The sequence below is a fragment of the Rhinichthys klamathensis genome, unplaced genomic scaffold (assembly GCF_029890125.1).
Source record: "Rhinichthys klamathensis goyatoka isolate OS25496 unplaced genomic scaffold, OSU_Roscu_1.1 h1tg000045l_1, whole genome shotgun sequence".
NCBI classification, from domain to species: domain Eukaryota; kingdom Metazoa; phylum Chordata; class Actinopteri; order Cypriniformes; family Leuciscidae; genus Rhinichthys; species Rhinichthys klamathensis.
In genome coordinates this window covers 658,422-675,081 of record NW_026606592.1, presented here as the reverse complement: position 1 = coordinate 675,081, position 16,660 = coordinate 658,422, and the positions used below count along the sequence as shown (strand labels likewise).

General features: G+C 39.9%; 1 protein-coding gene across 2 annotated transcripts in view; it reads right to left on the bottom strand.

The window, feature by feature from the left end:
- The window catches only part of grid1b (glutamate receptor, ionotropic, delta 1b), a 584,450-nt gene that overhangs the window by 69,351 nt on the left and 498,439 nt on the right, over positions 1-16,660 (bottom strand). For both annotated transcript variants that reach the window (XM_056247253.1, XM_056247254.1), the window contains exon 6: positions 7,266-7,439. In XM_056247253.1, coding sequence (XP_056103228.1) covers positions 7,266-7,439 — 174 coding nt within the window. The remainder of the gene's footprint in view (positions 1-7,265; positions 7,440-16,660) is intronic.

Below are 16,660 nucleotides of genomic sequence, written 5' to 3'. Positions count from 1 at the left end.
GAACTGTCCGCCAGATCAGAATCAATTTCTCTGTAATTTCATCTGCACCTGCAGCTATAATTGGAGTTATTGTTATATCTGCGATTCTAAAAATAAATTATTTCATAGGCTAGATGTTTATGAATCCCTGAGGAAAGTATATTTCCTTTTGTCCCATTTGACAATTAAGATTATATCGTCTTAAGATCACAAAAAGATAGATGCAGTTTTGGGAGTGTCAAAAGCTAACTGCACTGCATGAACTTTTGGGTCAATCTACAAATTAGGTGCTTTTGTGTTGCCCCTGACATACTGTTTGTGTGAATAATGATGAGCCTTCTTTATAAGGTGTCTTTAACAACTTTGTACTTACATTAACATGTAAACAGTTAGCACATTGTATTAAATGCTCAAATGCTATTGTATCAAATTATTGTAGGTTTGGGTTTTCATCCGGGGACGTACATGTCACAGTATTCCTTATTTATTCCCCAAGGCATACACCAAAAAAGGGGCGAGGCCTGGATGAGTTACTATAGTTGTGTGTTGAAACTTTTGGTTATGGTAAGGGCCGTGACATTTCTGCACTGTAAAAAGTAATAAGTTGAATTTACTAAGAAAAGCTGTGGAAACTGATTGCCTCAAATTTTTCAAGCAAATTAGGTCATAATTTTTGACTTGATACTACTCTCTATTACTTTGTAGAGTTAACTTGTGTATTTGTAGAGGTTACCATAAAACTTGAGTACAGATAACTTAATAAACTCAAGTTTAGGCAACTTACATATTTAAGTTGAGATTTGTCAGCAGAACTTAAACAAAACAGTTATTTTAACTTGTCTGCTTGTTCATTTTACTAGAGGAATGTGTGGAAACTGATTGCCTTAAATTTCTCAAGCAAGTTGTACTCAAAATTCTAAGTTGAGAATACAAAGACAGACAACAGATTTGGCAAAACACTAGAATGTTTATTTGTTCAACAATAATAATGTTAAAACATTACTTGGCCCGCCAACAACATTTTAGAAATAAAGCACATAATGCACTCAAAGGAAATAAATAAATAAATAAATAAAGACAATAAAAAGATCAATGTTTCTTTGTTTTTAACATCTTTACAAAGTGGTCGAAAGCAGAGCGTGTAAGTCACAGAGTTTGGTACAGAATGCCTTTCCTACTACAGTTCTCTTTAAAATTATCTTCTAATAAAACTATTCTAAAACCAAACAAGTAAACTTGAAAATCAAAACATCCTGTTAAATATGGATATTTTTTTCTTTTTTCATTTTCAACAATTGGAAAACACTGAAGTAGGGCTGGGTACCGAGTTCGATACTTTTTAGGTATCGATCGAATTGCCTCGATACTATCGAGTATCGAAAAATGAAATGTTGTTCGGTTCCAGATTTCGATACCTACGGAGTTAACTCGTCAACGTCAGTGTTCAAACAAATACATATGAAATGCACATACACACAAACTCTACACACACGAGACACGCAGAACTCTCCGCGCACATAGTCATATGAGACGCGTGCGTGGACTCACAAACTCTCCGCGCGCATACTTATTATTAGACGCGACTCATGCGAGCACTGAGACGCGAGCACACACACACACAAACTCTCCGCGCACATATTCATGAAACGCGAGCACACACACATAATACCTTAAAGATGTGGAAAAGTCGATCAAAAGTGTAGGTACATTTCTCCAGGCTCGATGCCAACAGCGCGTGGTACTGGCCTATGCGGTAAAATAATTGCAAAGACCGGTACCACGTCCACGACAAATATGATGAAGACCTTGACAGTGCACAGAGTAAACATAAAAGTTGCTCCTCTTCGATTGGTAAAGGAAGAGATACCTTGTTGACCACTCTGACAGTGTTTATATTGCAATAAATAATAACCTACTGAATGTACACTGCCGTCCAAAAATGTGTTGGTTAGTCAGAATTTCTTTTCAGCAAGGATGCATTAAAGTTATCAAAGGTGACATTAAAACATGTGTAATGTTACATGTTAAATTATGTTCTTTTGAATTTTTTATTCATCAAAGAATCATGAAAAAATGTATCATATTTTCCAAAATATTAAGCAGCAAACTGTTTTCATATTTCTGAAGGGTCATGTGACACTGAAGTAATGATTTTGAAAATTCAGCTTTGAATTCAATTCATTTCAATACATTTCATTTTGAAATATATTCATCTAAATCCAACGCACATGGCATCGTTTAGCGTGAATATGAGACGCAGATCCCAAGGCGTCATAACCGTACCCTACCCCAGACCTAAACCTACCCATAACAGATTTCGACGAAACGTCATATGGCGTCACCTTTATGACGCCAAAGGATGAGAATGCGTTGAACAAAACACAGAGAAGAAAAACAAAAAACAAAACAGAATTACATGTGACAATTCTCTCTACAGCTTATATATATATTTTTTTTTTTTAAATTTAGGTTGACAATATATATTTTTTAACTTAACCTCAACAACTTAATAACCACACCAATCACTGCAACATAAAACTTAAACTTGCATCCAACCCTGATTACTAAATCATTACTAAATCATACTAAATCATCACTAGTAAAGATTTACTAAAATCTCTAGTAAAATGTACAAATGTACTTTCACAAATCAACAGCCTTGCAGGAAAATAACACTGCCATAACTTGTTTTAAACATTTTATCTTATGTTCTGCCAAATAACTTATAGTGACAACAAGTGAAAGCCAATAGAACGTTCCATTGCAACACCAGTGCCCAGCAGCAGCACTACGCTTCCGCCATTTTGGGGTGAAAGCGACTCGCCAGTCCACTAGCTTCTCGCTATCGCTATGGCAATATCAGCTGCTTTGTTAAAAAAAAGAAGAAAAAAAAAAGTAGGCTGAAATCCAACCTGATTGATGACAACACAGAATAACATACAATCACTAGACTAGTGATCATCAAATCCTTTTAACAGTTTATTTGACAGACTTTATGTTTAAGTCTACCACTTTTTTTCACAAAACCTTTGCTCTCTATAAACCATGTCAGTTTGGGTTAAAATACTTTGAAGTTCAAATATTAGCAGTATAAACTCTGAATTAATACCAACTTATGAAATTAAATTAAGGACATGCATCAGAAAATTTAGGAATATTGGACAATAAATCGGTCGGGGACAGTGCCTCTGGGATGGCAGACCGGGGTGGTGGTCCCTTTTTTTAAGAAGGGGGACCAGAGGGTGTGTTCCAACTACAGGCGGATCACACTTCTCAGCCTCCCTGGGAAAGTCTATGCCAGGGTACTGGAGAGGAGAATACGGCCGATAGTGGAACCTCGGATTCAGGAGGAACAGTGCGGTTTTCGTCCAGGCCGTGGAACACTGGACCAGCTTTATACCCTCTACAGGGTGCTGGAGGGTTCATGGGAGTTTGCCCAACCAATCCACATGTGCTTTGTGGATTTGGAGAAGGCATTTGTCTGTGTCCCTCGCGGCGGCCTGTGGAGGGTGCTCCAGGAGTATGGGGTCCGGGGTCCTTTGCTGAGGGCTGTCCAGTCCCTGTACGACCGAAGCAGGAGCTTGGTTCACATTGCCGGCAGTAAGTCAGACTTCTTCCCGGTGCATGTTGGACTCCGGCAGGGCTGCCCTTTGTCGCCGGTTCTGTTCATAATTTTTATGGACAGAATTTCTAGGCGCAGCCAGATCGGGTTTGGGGACCACGCGATTTCGTCTCTGCTCTTTGCGGATGATGTTGTTGTGTTGGCCCCTTCATACCAGGACCTTCAGCATGCACTGGGACGGTGTGCAGCCGAGTGTGAAGCGGCTGGGATGAGAATCAGCACCTCTAAATCCGAGGCCATGGTCTGCAGTCGGAAAAGCCTGGCTTGTCCACTTAATGTTGGTGGAGAGTTCCTGCCTCAAGTGGAGGAGTTTAAGTATCTTGGGGTTTTGTTCACGAGTGGGGGAAGGATGGAACGGGAGATTGACAGACGGATCGGTGCAGCTTCTGCAGTAATGCGGTCGATGTACCGGTCTGTTGTGGTGAAGAAGGAGCTGAGCCGGAAGGCGAAGCTCTCAATTTACCGGTCAATCTACGTTCCTACTCTCACCTATGGTCATGAGCTTTGGGTCATGACAGAAAGGACAAGATCCCGGATACAGGCGGCCGAAATGAGCTTTCTCCGCAGGGTGGCTGGGCGATGCCTTAGAGATAGGGTGAGAAGCTCGGTCACTTTGTAGGAGCTCAGTGTAGAGCCGCTGCTCCTCCACATCGAGAGGGGTCAGCTGAGGTGGCTTGGGCATCTGTTCCGGATGCCTCCTGGACGCCTTCCCGGGAAGGTGTTCCGGGCACGTCCCACTGGGAGGAGACCCCGGGGAAGACCTAGGACACGCTGGAGGGACTATGTCTCTCGGCTGGCCTGGGAATGCCTCGGTGTCCCCCCGGAAGAGCTGGAGGAAGTGTCTAGGGCAGGGATGGGCAACTTCGGTCCTGGAGGGCCACTGTCCTACAGAGTTTAGCTTCAACCCTAATCAAACACACCTGAAAAAGCTAATCAAGGTCTTCAGGATTACTAGAAAGTTACAGGCAAGTGATTTTTTCAGGGTTGGAGCTAAACTCTGTAGGACAGTGGCCCTCCAGGACCAATGTTGCCCATCCCTGGTCTAGGGAGAGGGAAGTCTGGGCATCTCTGCGATCCGGCCCCGGATAAGCGGAAGAAGACGGATGGATGGATGGATAGTAAATAACAGGAATTAACAGCTTGACAGTAAACTGTTTTTGCAGTATGTCTTTTATATCAATGTCCGTTAGTGTAAGACTATGTAAAAAAAGAGAAAGAAAGAAAAAAGCCAATTATGGGATGACAGACACAGCGATGCATCATGTTCTATAAGATCATCGTGTTTGTAGCATGATCCAGGGGATTTAAACGTACAATATATATTTCAGACCTAGTGGAGTAATAGTAACTAATAATAGTAATAGTAAACGTGTAAAGTTGCACAAAATGGAAATACTCTATAAAGTAGGCTAAACAAACGACCAACTGATAACATAAAACACGTGGACTATAAGACATAATATTAAAAATTTACTGTAGGTGTCATAAAATTTACTGATGACTTAATTTTGCGTTCTTTTATTCCACTTTGACTTCTCTTTCATTGTCATTCTGTCTGTTTCTGTGTATCTGTGGTGGCATTTTCACTCCAAAATGTCAGCCGCGATATCAAAGCGCCACCTAGTGGCTGTTACCAAAAAAGCATCAGAGTTTCGCCTCTTGCCTTTTATACTCTTTAGTTCCGCTATGTATCCAGATACATTTTAATCTTGTAACAATGTTTATAAGTTTAACTTTTAAAAATGGATATGTGTAAAAAAGCCAGCATTATTATTATTATTATATTTTTTAGAATAAGCACCTTGTAGTTCTCATGACCTTGTCAACCATTGGCAATTCTTTTACCTTTTTGTTTAATATTTGTCTTAATAATGTAATTGAGATGTATTAATTAAAAATAGCTTTAAGTCAAGTTATGGGCTGTAAGACACAATGATGCGTTCTCACTCCAGGCACACTGACTGCTGACTGTGCATCAGGAACTCTCCTCTGTCCAAGACCCACCGGATTCAAATCAAAATTTCTTGGCCGTTTCTCATCCAAGTATGACATCTGCTGAGTGTTACAAGCTGCTGGGTGTCAGTCATCATTCCAGTTGATGTATAAAACAGCACCCTGTCCTTACTGTACGAACAACCACTTTCTGATCAGTGAATGACGGCCACACTAGTTGAGCTGACAGGTCCATACAGGAAGACATTTGTCACACTTTACTGAGACTGACCATCAGTTAAGGCATGTTGGAGGTATTAGCAAAAGCTGCGCGGGTGACTCCAGTGATTGCTGGTGTTTGGAGTGACACGGAAAAGAACACAAAGGCGAGTGGCTCATGTTGACACTGCCGATTTGCAGACGAAAAGCTGACAGGTTTGTCACCGCTGTGAACTAGTGGTTTTCTTTGTCATGGTGAATAAACATCAAAGAACATTTAACCCTCGTTTTCATGAATAATTGAGGAGTAAGACTCCAGAGTATGCGCGGCGCAAAGCTCAGCCATCTGTTTCCTACTATGAAACTATTGTTCATGTGGGTTCAAGGGGTTTCGAGAAGCAGAAATTTAGACGTCACAGCAGAGAAGGAAAACACTAATATCCTTTGATGCAAACTACTCAACGTTTTGTCACATTTCACTATTTTGAATGGAAAATACAGGATGATTATTTTCAATTCATGCAACTCATAACTGAATGTGCACATTGATAAAACATTTTGTTGTTTTCATGCATATTATGCAAACATTAACTCTTTTTTGAATGCAAATTTTAAAATAGAAATATTATATGCAAAGTTCAAATTTATTACAAAAACTTGTTCTTTTACTGTTGTTCTTTTTTTCTTTATTCACTTCCATTTAAATAATTTAACAATTTAATTAATTTAAATAAAAAGACCATTGCACAAAACACTGAGGGCCTGATTTACTAACAGCTTGCACCAGCGCAAACCCTCTTTTGGCGTTAAAAAACTACTGTGAGGATTTACTAAAGACACGCAGTGGAAAATTAGCTCTGAAAAGGCATGGACACAGTTAATTTTGCGGCTGACATTATTGCAAATGCATTTGTAGGAGTTTCCCTTTCAGGCGCAAAATTTATGGGAGGAGAGTATTTAAATGAATGACGCAAAGTGATTTACTAAGGTTTGTGCTCGTCAATGTTTGCAACTTTGCACCATTATTTACCGCCTTATAACCGGTCTTAAACCAGACGCTACCTGGTAGATTGAGTCGGCCACTATGGAAATGATCTGACAGCGTGTTCTTTAATTTGCGAGTCGTCTGTAGATCACACTCAGAACTTTCCACTCCCATCGGCGCTGCATGTTTTGGAATTGCGCTCTCACGCTTTTTCATGTATTCATTTAGCAGACGCTTTTATCCAAAGCGATAAAATTTACCCTGTTTAGTAAATCTTCCCCTAAAACTAAAATCATTGAATGAAAACTCACATAGGGGCTAGTTGAAAATAAATTAGCAAAAAAAACCCGCCTAATTAAAAAAAATAATAAAACAGTAAATAACATTAAAAACACTGTGAGAGACTCTGGGGTCCCATTGTCTGCAAAGGTTGAAAATCCCCGATCTTAACTTCACTTGTTCTAGATTTAATGGGTTTGAGAATGCCATCTCCTACATGGCGATGATGCTGTTTCTATGGTTACTGACCTCCAGCGACTGCAGGTAGCCCTCCTGAGGGTCGCAAAGCAGTGAGGAGATGCGATGGTTGTTCCTCATACAGCTCACACTGCTGTCTCTCCAGAGAGGGAAAATCTGCCTGACGACGGTCATCCTTCCCAAGGAACTGTGGGCCAACTCCATAATCTCAGCGTCACTGATCTCCTACACTCACAAAGAGACAGAATACAAAGAATAATCATGAGTATTTATGAATCACATTAAAACTTATTACATTCACAATTCAGTCAAAGGCAGGTTGCCTACATATATGATATACTAGGGATGATACTGGCTTCTAAGATACCTTGTAAAATCTCCAAGGCAACAGATTAAAAACTTGTTCACTGTAATTAAATATGACATCAGTTGTAAGTCAAGTCTTATTTGTGCTTCATGTGAGGAGTGCCAATATAAAGTGTTTCATCAGTCACGTATAAGCTTTCCTTACACTGCAGGATCCTTCTTTAGCGGTGGTTACACTTTATTTTAAGGTGTCCTTGTTACAGTGTAACAAGTAAAGTATACATTAAAGTACTAAGTAATATCAATTGACAACATGTACTATAGGTTTAGGACTAGGATTTGGTTTAGGGTAAATTGCATGTAATTATGCATAATTTCCAGTTATTACTACAAACATGTAACATATGTAACAATGACACTGTGAAATAAAGTGTTATCAGAGCTTATCCAGACAGCTCAATGGTTTTTTTTATTATGTTGAGTTAAGATTGTCTTTTTTAAAAAAAAACTTGGGACAGAGATATTGTGAAAAGGAAGAAACAAAAGAAAATGGCATAATCATTATTTTAAAGCACAGAACATTGAGGAAAGAGGGACTCAGAGAAGAATATGAAACAATCAATATACAAGCAATCTCAAAGCAGTATCTGGGATGCTGGGAAAGCTGGGTATTATTGCATCAAATTGGGGTATTTAAATAAAAATATATATAATGGCAAGCCAATTAAGGCAATGGAAATGGTTTTCAATAGGAGAACAAAGATTGAACTCTTCTGACATAATTTGAGTCTGGAAATTTTAAGAAAATGTATTGTTCGGCAAGAATTTGCAACTTCCCCTGATAGTAACAGTATGTTCAACCTTGTGAACATAATTGGTGAACATATTTAAATGTCAAATAATTATTCATATTGGTCCACTTCAAACCACAGCCAAACCCTCTGTGCTGTTTAGAAGAAACTTGCTGAAAAATCATCTCACACATGAATTCAGTGGCGGCTCAGGGGAGGCAAGAAAGGCACAGCCTATCCAAAATGTTGAGGTGAAATGAGAGAATGATGATTTAATGTTAATAAAATTCCTAGTTATAAATTTAATTTCATGTCTCAGAATGTGTATTTCTCGTTTGTCATTTGACCACTGTAGCATCATAAAATATTACTGAAGTCAGAACCGCCAACGCTATCTCACGACCAATTCGTACGAGTGATTAAAAGGTGGCTAATTCGTACTAATTCATACGACCTCACTCGTACGAATTTGTACGATTTGTCTAAAACCACGTGATGGGAAGGTTTAGGGGCGGGGTCAGGGGTAGGTCATTCGTACGAATTCATTCGAATTTGGTAACTCGTAAAATATGTACGAATTAGCAAAAATCGTACAAATTTGTACGAGTGAGGTCGTATGAATTAGTACGAATTAGCCACATCGTAAAATTCGTACGAATTGCCGTGAGATCGGGCTGGAACCGCCACTGTTCTTTCCCAAACGTGTCGAATCTGCTGATTTAATTAAACTGCTAAAGAGAGTCTGATGGAGAGAAAGGGAAGAGGAAAATCCATAGCCAAGGACTTTTGTCTCTGTTGGGGAAAAAAAGCGAGCCAACCACTATCGAGTATTTGACTTTCAGCAGTCAGTGTTGTGAAAAAAAAAATGTATCGCAGAGGAGGCTTGCCTCCTTTGGTATATCAACCAAACATCATAGAGATATACTGTAAATTACATTATATTATTTTGAACTGCAACCACTGATAATGTACTAACTACCTTAATTATGTAGAGAAGAGATAGAGAATATATGATCGGCAAAAAATGTACCAAGCCAACATGACATCATGACTTTGCGTAAACATACACGCCACTTTCAATTCAAGTGGCGTGTTATCTATACGCATTTTGAGCTATCCGCGTGTATGTCCACGCCGAAATCTTTTGCGTGTATGTCTACGCCATTAAATGTCCGAGTGATTCCGCGTGTATGTGTACGCCGTTAAATGTCCGAGCGAAACGAAACAAAATCTATATCTACATCTGTGGAGCGATATTTCTTTTCCTAGGATGGTAGGAGAAGACTCATAAATGGTATTAACCCCAGTGACGGGTAGGTTTAGGGACGGGGTTGGGGTAGGTCAAATATTTATATATACATAATACAGTAATATAACGTTAAGTCAAAGGCGTTGATAAACACGCTGAAAAGCGATTATGCGTGTTGATAGCACGCCAAAAATGAAAATACGAATTGGCGTGTCATACATACGCCATTTCATGAGATCAGTCTGACCAAGCTACAAATAAAAAATAAAGAAATAGGCTACAGCAATCAGCTTCACCAAACAGCCGAACATGTTCTTTCAACACATACATTTAAAAGGACAGAGGGATGTATGTTTGCTTCTACCTAGTGATATGCTATATAAGTTAAATTATTTTTATATTGTCTTGCTGTACACGTGTCATTTTCTTTAAATTGTCTGTCTAAAAGTGACCAAAAAAAGCCTTTTAAAGTAGTTAAAAAAAAAGAAAAGAAAAAAAAAAGCCAGAGACCTCCGCCACCACTGCAGGAATTTCCACTGGTCGAACCTAAGTTATGCTGGTGGACCAACATAGCCATGCTGTTAACCAGCAAAACATCTCCAGTAAGTTGCGCTAAAAGCATGTTCAGCTTTATACAAGAGAGATGAACATGAACCTGGGAGTTTTGAAATGCACAAAATTGGCCTGTCCAACCCAACCAGGACATCATTCCCTCCCAAGATCAGTGATTTCGAGATTTGAAGATTTGGATTTTAATGAATGAGCTGACTGAATTGCATAGGGATAATCTGAGGTTAAGAGCAAAAACATGCAGATTGTCATCAGAGACAAACATCTTGCAGTCTATCACTGAGAGACAGGAAGCCAGAGCTTAAAAAGTGTGAAAGCAGTCACTCTGCAAACAGGGTAGGCCCATACCCAAAGGGAATGGGAAGGTCAGTACAGACAGAGAAGTTAAATTATCTGAGTTCTTGTGAGACTGGGAAGAAAGCTGAGTTTATTAGGAATTTAAAGCTGAGAAAATCAGGCATCTCAGGGCAGTGCAGTGCAGAGGTCACAGCATCAAGGGGAATAAAGGCCCCAATATACTCATGGCATAGTTCTTTTTTTGTTCTTCTTTTAGGGGTAAAACGAAGTTCAAAATACGTGACCAGCGATATACTGTTAGCAAACATCCGACACCACCCACAGTGCTGAGAGCAGCGTTTAGATGAATATGTAAATATGTGCTGCACGCTTTCCTCTCAATAACAAAATAAACACACAACAAAATAAGGAAAACAGCAAGCATTTTTTAATAAAGCATAAGAAATGCATCTGATCATAGCAACTTGGATATGTTTGCACAAGCTCTGCAATTCGGCACTCTAGTAAAGTCACGTCACGTTTATTTATATAGCACTTTGTACAGTAGATTACTTAAAATCAAGCAAATTTACCGTATTAAACATGAAAAACAGGTCAGTGTTGTAGCAAATTAGCTCGAAAGGGAAATATGAACAATTTATTATAACTCGTTATAATTAATTATACATATTTGGATCAGTTAATCGAATTAACGTCATGTAACTGAATTATTAGTATAATCAATTAATCTGTTTGTCAAGCGAACACTTAGAATTGACATTCTATCTACTCTCAGGAATCATGTTTTCCGTGACCAGTTGACCAGATTCAACTCGCATGAATGTGCACAACAGTTTAATTTAACTTAATCACGAACACATAACTAACCTAACAAATACATACACACAATCACGCATACATGGGTCGAATGGAAAGTGAAAATGACTGAAAAAACCCCAGAACAGAACAGGGGAATGAAGCTATGAAAATAGTAATTTAACCTCCTGGAAGAACCATCAGTCATTTACTACAAAGCTCCTTTGTTAACAAAGGGGTTCACAACTTTGACTAACTATACAGCGATTTAGTTCATCGTACGTTATTTGCGTTTTCCTTAGCCGTTGAAGAGCGTCGACAGTCAATCGCGAGGAGAAAGTCCTGATAGTTTGGTCCAATGGTGCTGAAGTTGCAATCGATTTCTTTTGCGTTGAATGAAGAAGCGATGGTAAACTTAAAGGGATAGTTCATCCCAAAATGAACATTCTGTCAGTAATTACTCACCCTCATGTTGTTCCAACCCCGTAAGACTTTCGTTCATCTTCGGAACACAAATTAAGATATTTTTGATTAAATCTGAGAGCTGGATCACTCCTCCATAGGCTTCTAAGGGATTGAAACTTGCCGGCCCAGAAAAGTTATTAAAGACATCGTTAAAATAGTCCAAGTGATTACAGTGGCTCAATCTTAAATTTATCAAGCGACAAGAATACTTTTTGTGCGCAAAAAACAAACAAAAATAACGACTTTATTCAACTATTCATTTCCTTTTTTGTGGGCCTCGAGTGAGTTCACGTAGGGTAACAGCACAGCTCTTCTGGTTGTACGTCACGCGCATCACACACATGACCAGCGTTGACCAATAGTGAGCCTACGTGTGACGTACAACACAGAAGCGCTGCGCAGTAATACTACGTGAACTAAAGGTTAAGCTGGCAGTTTGTGTATATTTATACTCTGAGAAATATAACAAAAACACACTGCATTCTATGAGAAGGTGATGTCCACCAAAGTGTGAGTCATTAAACAAGGCATATTTTGATAGGTGACACCACCTAGATGGGGCTACATTAACTACTAGTTCTATCATCAGACATGCATAACGCTATACAATATCAAAAGACACTATACAAACTGTAATAATACACAAAATGTACTGGGGAAATACATGTTCGTTCATTAGGCGGATTTGTCAATGAATTAGTGGAGATAATTCCATTTCTATGGGACTGCATGTCTGTTTCTTGTAGCCTGTACTGTTCTCTCAATGAGAACAATCAATGTCCCAAGTGTCTTTGAATTGTAAGAGTGGAGTAAAAAGAGTAATAATTCACAGCAACAACCAGACATCATGGAGTCATCCTGGGTGAGGAGTTGTGAAGATTAAGTGTAACAATGGTGTGTTTGATCGGTCCCGTCGCTACAGTGTCTCGTTTCATCAGAAGTACAACTTTCTAGTATCAGGCCGCTCTCCAGTGTGTTCGTTTTCACTCACGGACTCCAAACGAAGGTTGTTTTGGCCTCTTTTTGTTAGAAATGACATCACGTCAGTTAATTCTTTGATTTTGCTTGAAATACATTAGGGCCTTAACGGTGAGTGACTCTCAAAAAACGAGCATCCTCCAAGAGGAAAAATTTATTGCTCAGTAGTTGCTTTTTCTAAGCTCAGGAGACTTAGTTGGGATTCTCAAATATCTCTCATTTTAGTATCAACAGTGTCTCAGATGTTTCTCTTAAAATTCCTTAGGATAAATAAAAGTAGACACAAATGAGACATGATAAATATTTGAGAGCAAAAGAGTCAAAACTGAGAATGTGGTAGAAAAAACAGAACATCTCTTTATTGTCTTGCAGCAATCTCTTTCAATACTCCATTATGAATATTTTATTGCTCAGAGGTTGCTCTTTTTAATCTTAGGAGACATGGTTGATATGGGCGACATGGTTCTCAAATATCTCTCATTTTAGTATCAACAGTGTCTCAGATGTTTCTCCTAAAATTTCGTAGGAAGAAACACAAGTTGACACAACTGAGACATGAGACACTTCTGAGAAAAAGGAGTCCAAAATGAGAATGGGATGTAGGGAAACATGGGAGATCTCTTTATTGTCTTGCAGAGGTTGCTATTTTTTATTATTATTAGCATTTTATGCCATTGGGGTTTTTCACTTTTAATGGACAGTAGGGGGAGAGACAGGAAACAATGGGAACCATTGGCGAGAAGGGAACCGGAGGAGGAAAGTACCTTTAGCTGGGACTCGAACCCGCGCTCTCTGAGGTGCAGTTGCGTCTCAATGCCGATGTGCTGCCCACAAGGATATGGCTCTGACAGAGGTTTCTCTAAGCTCAAGATACTAGGGGCCAGATTTACTAAATGAGACAAATTAGTGTGAGAGGGCAATTCCACAAATGCGCCGATGGGAGTGGCAAGTTTTGCGCGTGATCTACTGCTGACGCGCAAATTAAAGAACACAGACACAGTCAAATAATTTACATAATGACCAACGCAATCTACCAGGAGCAGCGCCAATTAGCATTGGGACCACGGATAACGCAGGTGAAAATGTGGATTGTGAAATCCCAGCTAAAGAAGCCACGGTTTGTTGAAAAGAGGCAGAGGACAAGCCAATTAACAGTTCCAAGAAGTTTTGATGCACCAGGTATTGCGTGACTCCTTGTAGTTGAGGGTTCCAAGTTGTCTTTTATTTCCTGCAGCAAATTAAAAATAACATGGCTTGGCAAACGATATGTTCGGATAACATCTTCATCTAGCATTCCAAAGAAATGAATGCGAGTGAAAAATATTTTCTCCCTTCTACCACGCGCTCTCTGTTCTCTGCGGTGTCTCCACCTAGCAGCAACACTTGCAGCCATGTCGCAAAATGGGTTAAGACATGCTTTTTTGGGGCGTTAAATAGCTTGTTTTCATATGACGTCACGCCACTGCGTTGCCATGGCGCGAAATGCAAATGGAGGGCAGGAAGTGATTTGCTGTATTTAGAAAGCACTATAACAAACTCAAAATGCCTATGTTTTGCGTCGTTTATGGTTACTTAAATCGATCAAACCCCGAGGAGTTTTTATCGTGTACCAAAAGTTGTTGTTCATAAGGGGGGGAAAATGCAATAAATTGACCGAAAAACCCTGGGAAAACGGCTTGCAAACCACGTCTGCGATCGAGAGGAGCCGAATGGGAAAATGCCTGTTTGTGCCGTGATCACTTCGTCAAAGGTGAGTTAATACAACTTAAGTGGCTATGTTTGTGTAACGTGTAACGTTTACGAACTTTGTAAAGTCAAAGTATGTCTGTAAGACGAGGTAGTTGCTGATATCTACCGCCTCGATGGCAGGAAAATCTTTCAATTCAGTTGAAAAATCGCTCCTCTTCATAACGTAAGGATCACCTCCAACATATGTTTGATTTTTTGTTTATCTTTCTCTTGTAATAGCGTGTAAAGTAGTACAGTACGGACTTTCCTCCATCTCGTCCATTGCGCTCTTCACTCCCTGCCCTCCATCTGAATTTCGCGCATTATCATAATTACGTGACTGAAACCCAGCTATTGCGCACATACCAGTAAATTGACTAGCGCAAATGTTTCTGCTAGACATAAATGGTTACAACATCAAATGGAGACTTTTGCTCGAGTCTCCTGCTTCTCACACTTGTCTCCTGAGACAAAAAATTATAATTCTATCACAATGGTCTCCTTTAAAGTTTTAAAAGAGATATCAAAAGAATCACACAGTGCTCAGTTTTTTTTTCTCCGTAGCTAGAGACTCTGGAGCTTTCACATTTGTCTCCTAAAGTTTCAGAAGATATCTCAACGACATCACACACTGTGCTCAGATTTTTCTCCTTAAACTAAAGACTCTGGGGGTCTCAAATTTGTCTCTTCCTAAATGTGAGAAGAGATCTCAACAACATCACAGACTATGCTCGGATTTTTCTTCTTAGCTAGAGACTCTGGATCGCTCACATTTGTCTCATCTAATGTTTACAAGAGATCTCAACAACTTTACAAATCAAATTTCTCATCAGGAACTCAAACATTTCTACCATATAATATATATATTAATAATTAAATTGGTGAATGATTGAGACATTTAATGCACCTTTCCTAAGAAAGATCCAGGGATACTGTTCCTGTAGTAAGACTTCTGTAAGTTAGTTTTGATAAAGTGCATAGGGTGCATTGCTATTTCCAAGAACAAATGATGTGCCCTATGCATATAAACTGTACAGCTCTATTCTCTTTTTGTGTGTCAGCAATTAAGATTAACGTTAACCTTATTTGTGCATAACGTCACTCTTAATATAGGCTTAAATGTAGGCTTTGCTTTTTTACTTTGCTGCTTTTAAAGTACTTGACTTGGTACACAATTTGTAAAGTCGTTGGGGTCTCTTCTACATTTTAAATGAGACAAATGTAAGAGCTCCTAGCTTAGAAAAATCTGAGCCTATGTGTAATGTTGTTGAGATCTTGTCTAAAACTTTAGAGGAGACAAATATGAGAGCTCCAGTTTCTTTAGCTGAGGAGAACGATACTCGGTTACTAACGTAACCTCGGTTCTCTCTAGAGAGGGAACGAGTATTGCGTAAGTTTAGCTTACGCTACGGGAAAGATTCATCTTCTCGAGATATTGAAGCCAAAAAATTATCCTAATTTTGTATTCATTGTCAACGCAGTGCAGCAGCTAGCAGACCTAGAGCAGGCAGTCTAGCGTGCTCATTGGCTGCCCTGCAGGCAACTGCTGCAGCCTACCAGTGAGCCCGGCGTGACGTCACGCCCAATGAAGGGCGCTCGCGCCTTCATAGCGTCACAGCCCGCCAGAATGGGCGTGGCTTAGCGTATAAAAGAAGGGGCTCGTAGGCTGAATTCCCTGGTTTTTCGACAACTGAAGCGAAGTCGCTCGTGGCGCGAGCACAGCCGGTTACGCAATACTCGTTCCCTCTCTAGAGAGAACCGAGGTTACGTTAGTAACCGAGTATCGTTCTCTTACGAGAGGTTCTCTCGTATTGCGTAAGTTTAGCTTACGCTACGGGAACACTTTGTCAACGCCGTGCGCGCCAAGCATCCACCATGAGACCCCGAACTTCAGGGGAGCCCAATAAGTGGGAAAAATAAGGTGGCCAGCCATGCGGGCCATCACTTGTATATAAGCACACATAGGGAATACAGAGCAGCGCGGTGGTCTGTATAGGCACATGGCACATACCCTACTGGTGCAGCTCAACCAGGAGAGCTGAGTCACGTGAGAGTGATCTGAGCAGAATATCTGGGCAGAATACACATCCCTTTCAAACTGACAAAAGTTTAGCCTGCAAGGCGGGAACCTCTAGGTTATAAAACCTGACAAAGGTAGACGGGGAGCTCCAGCCCGCCGCTACACATATGTCATGGATAGAGATCCCACTGGACCACGCCCACGACGAGGCAACGCCTCTCGTGGAATGAGCCCTGATACCCAAAGG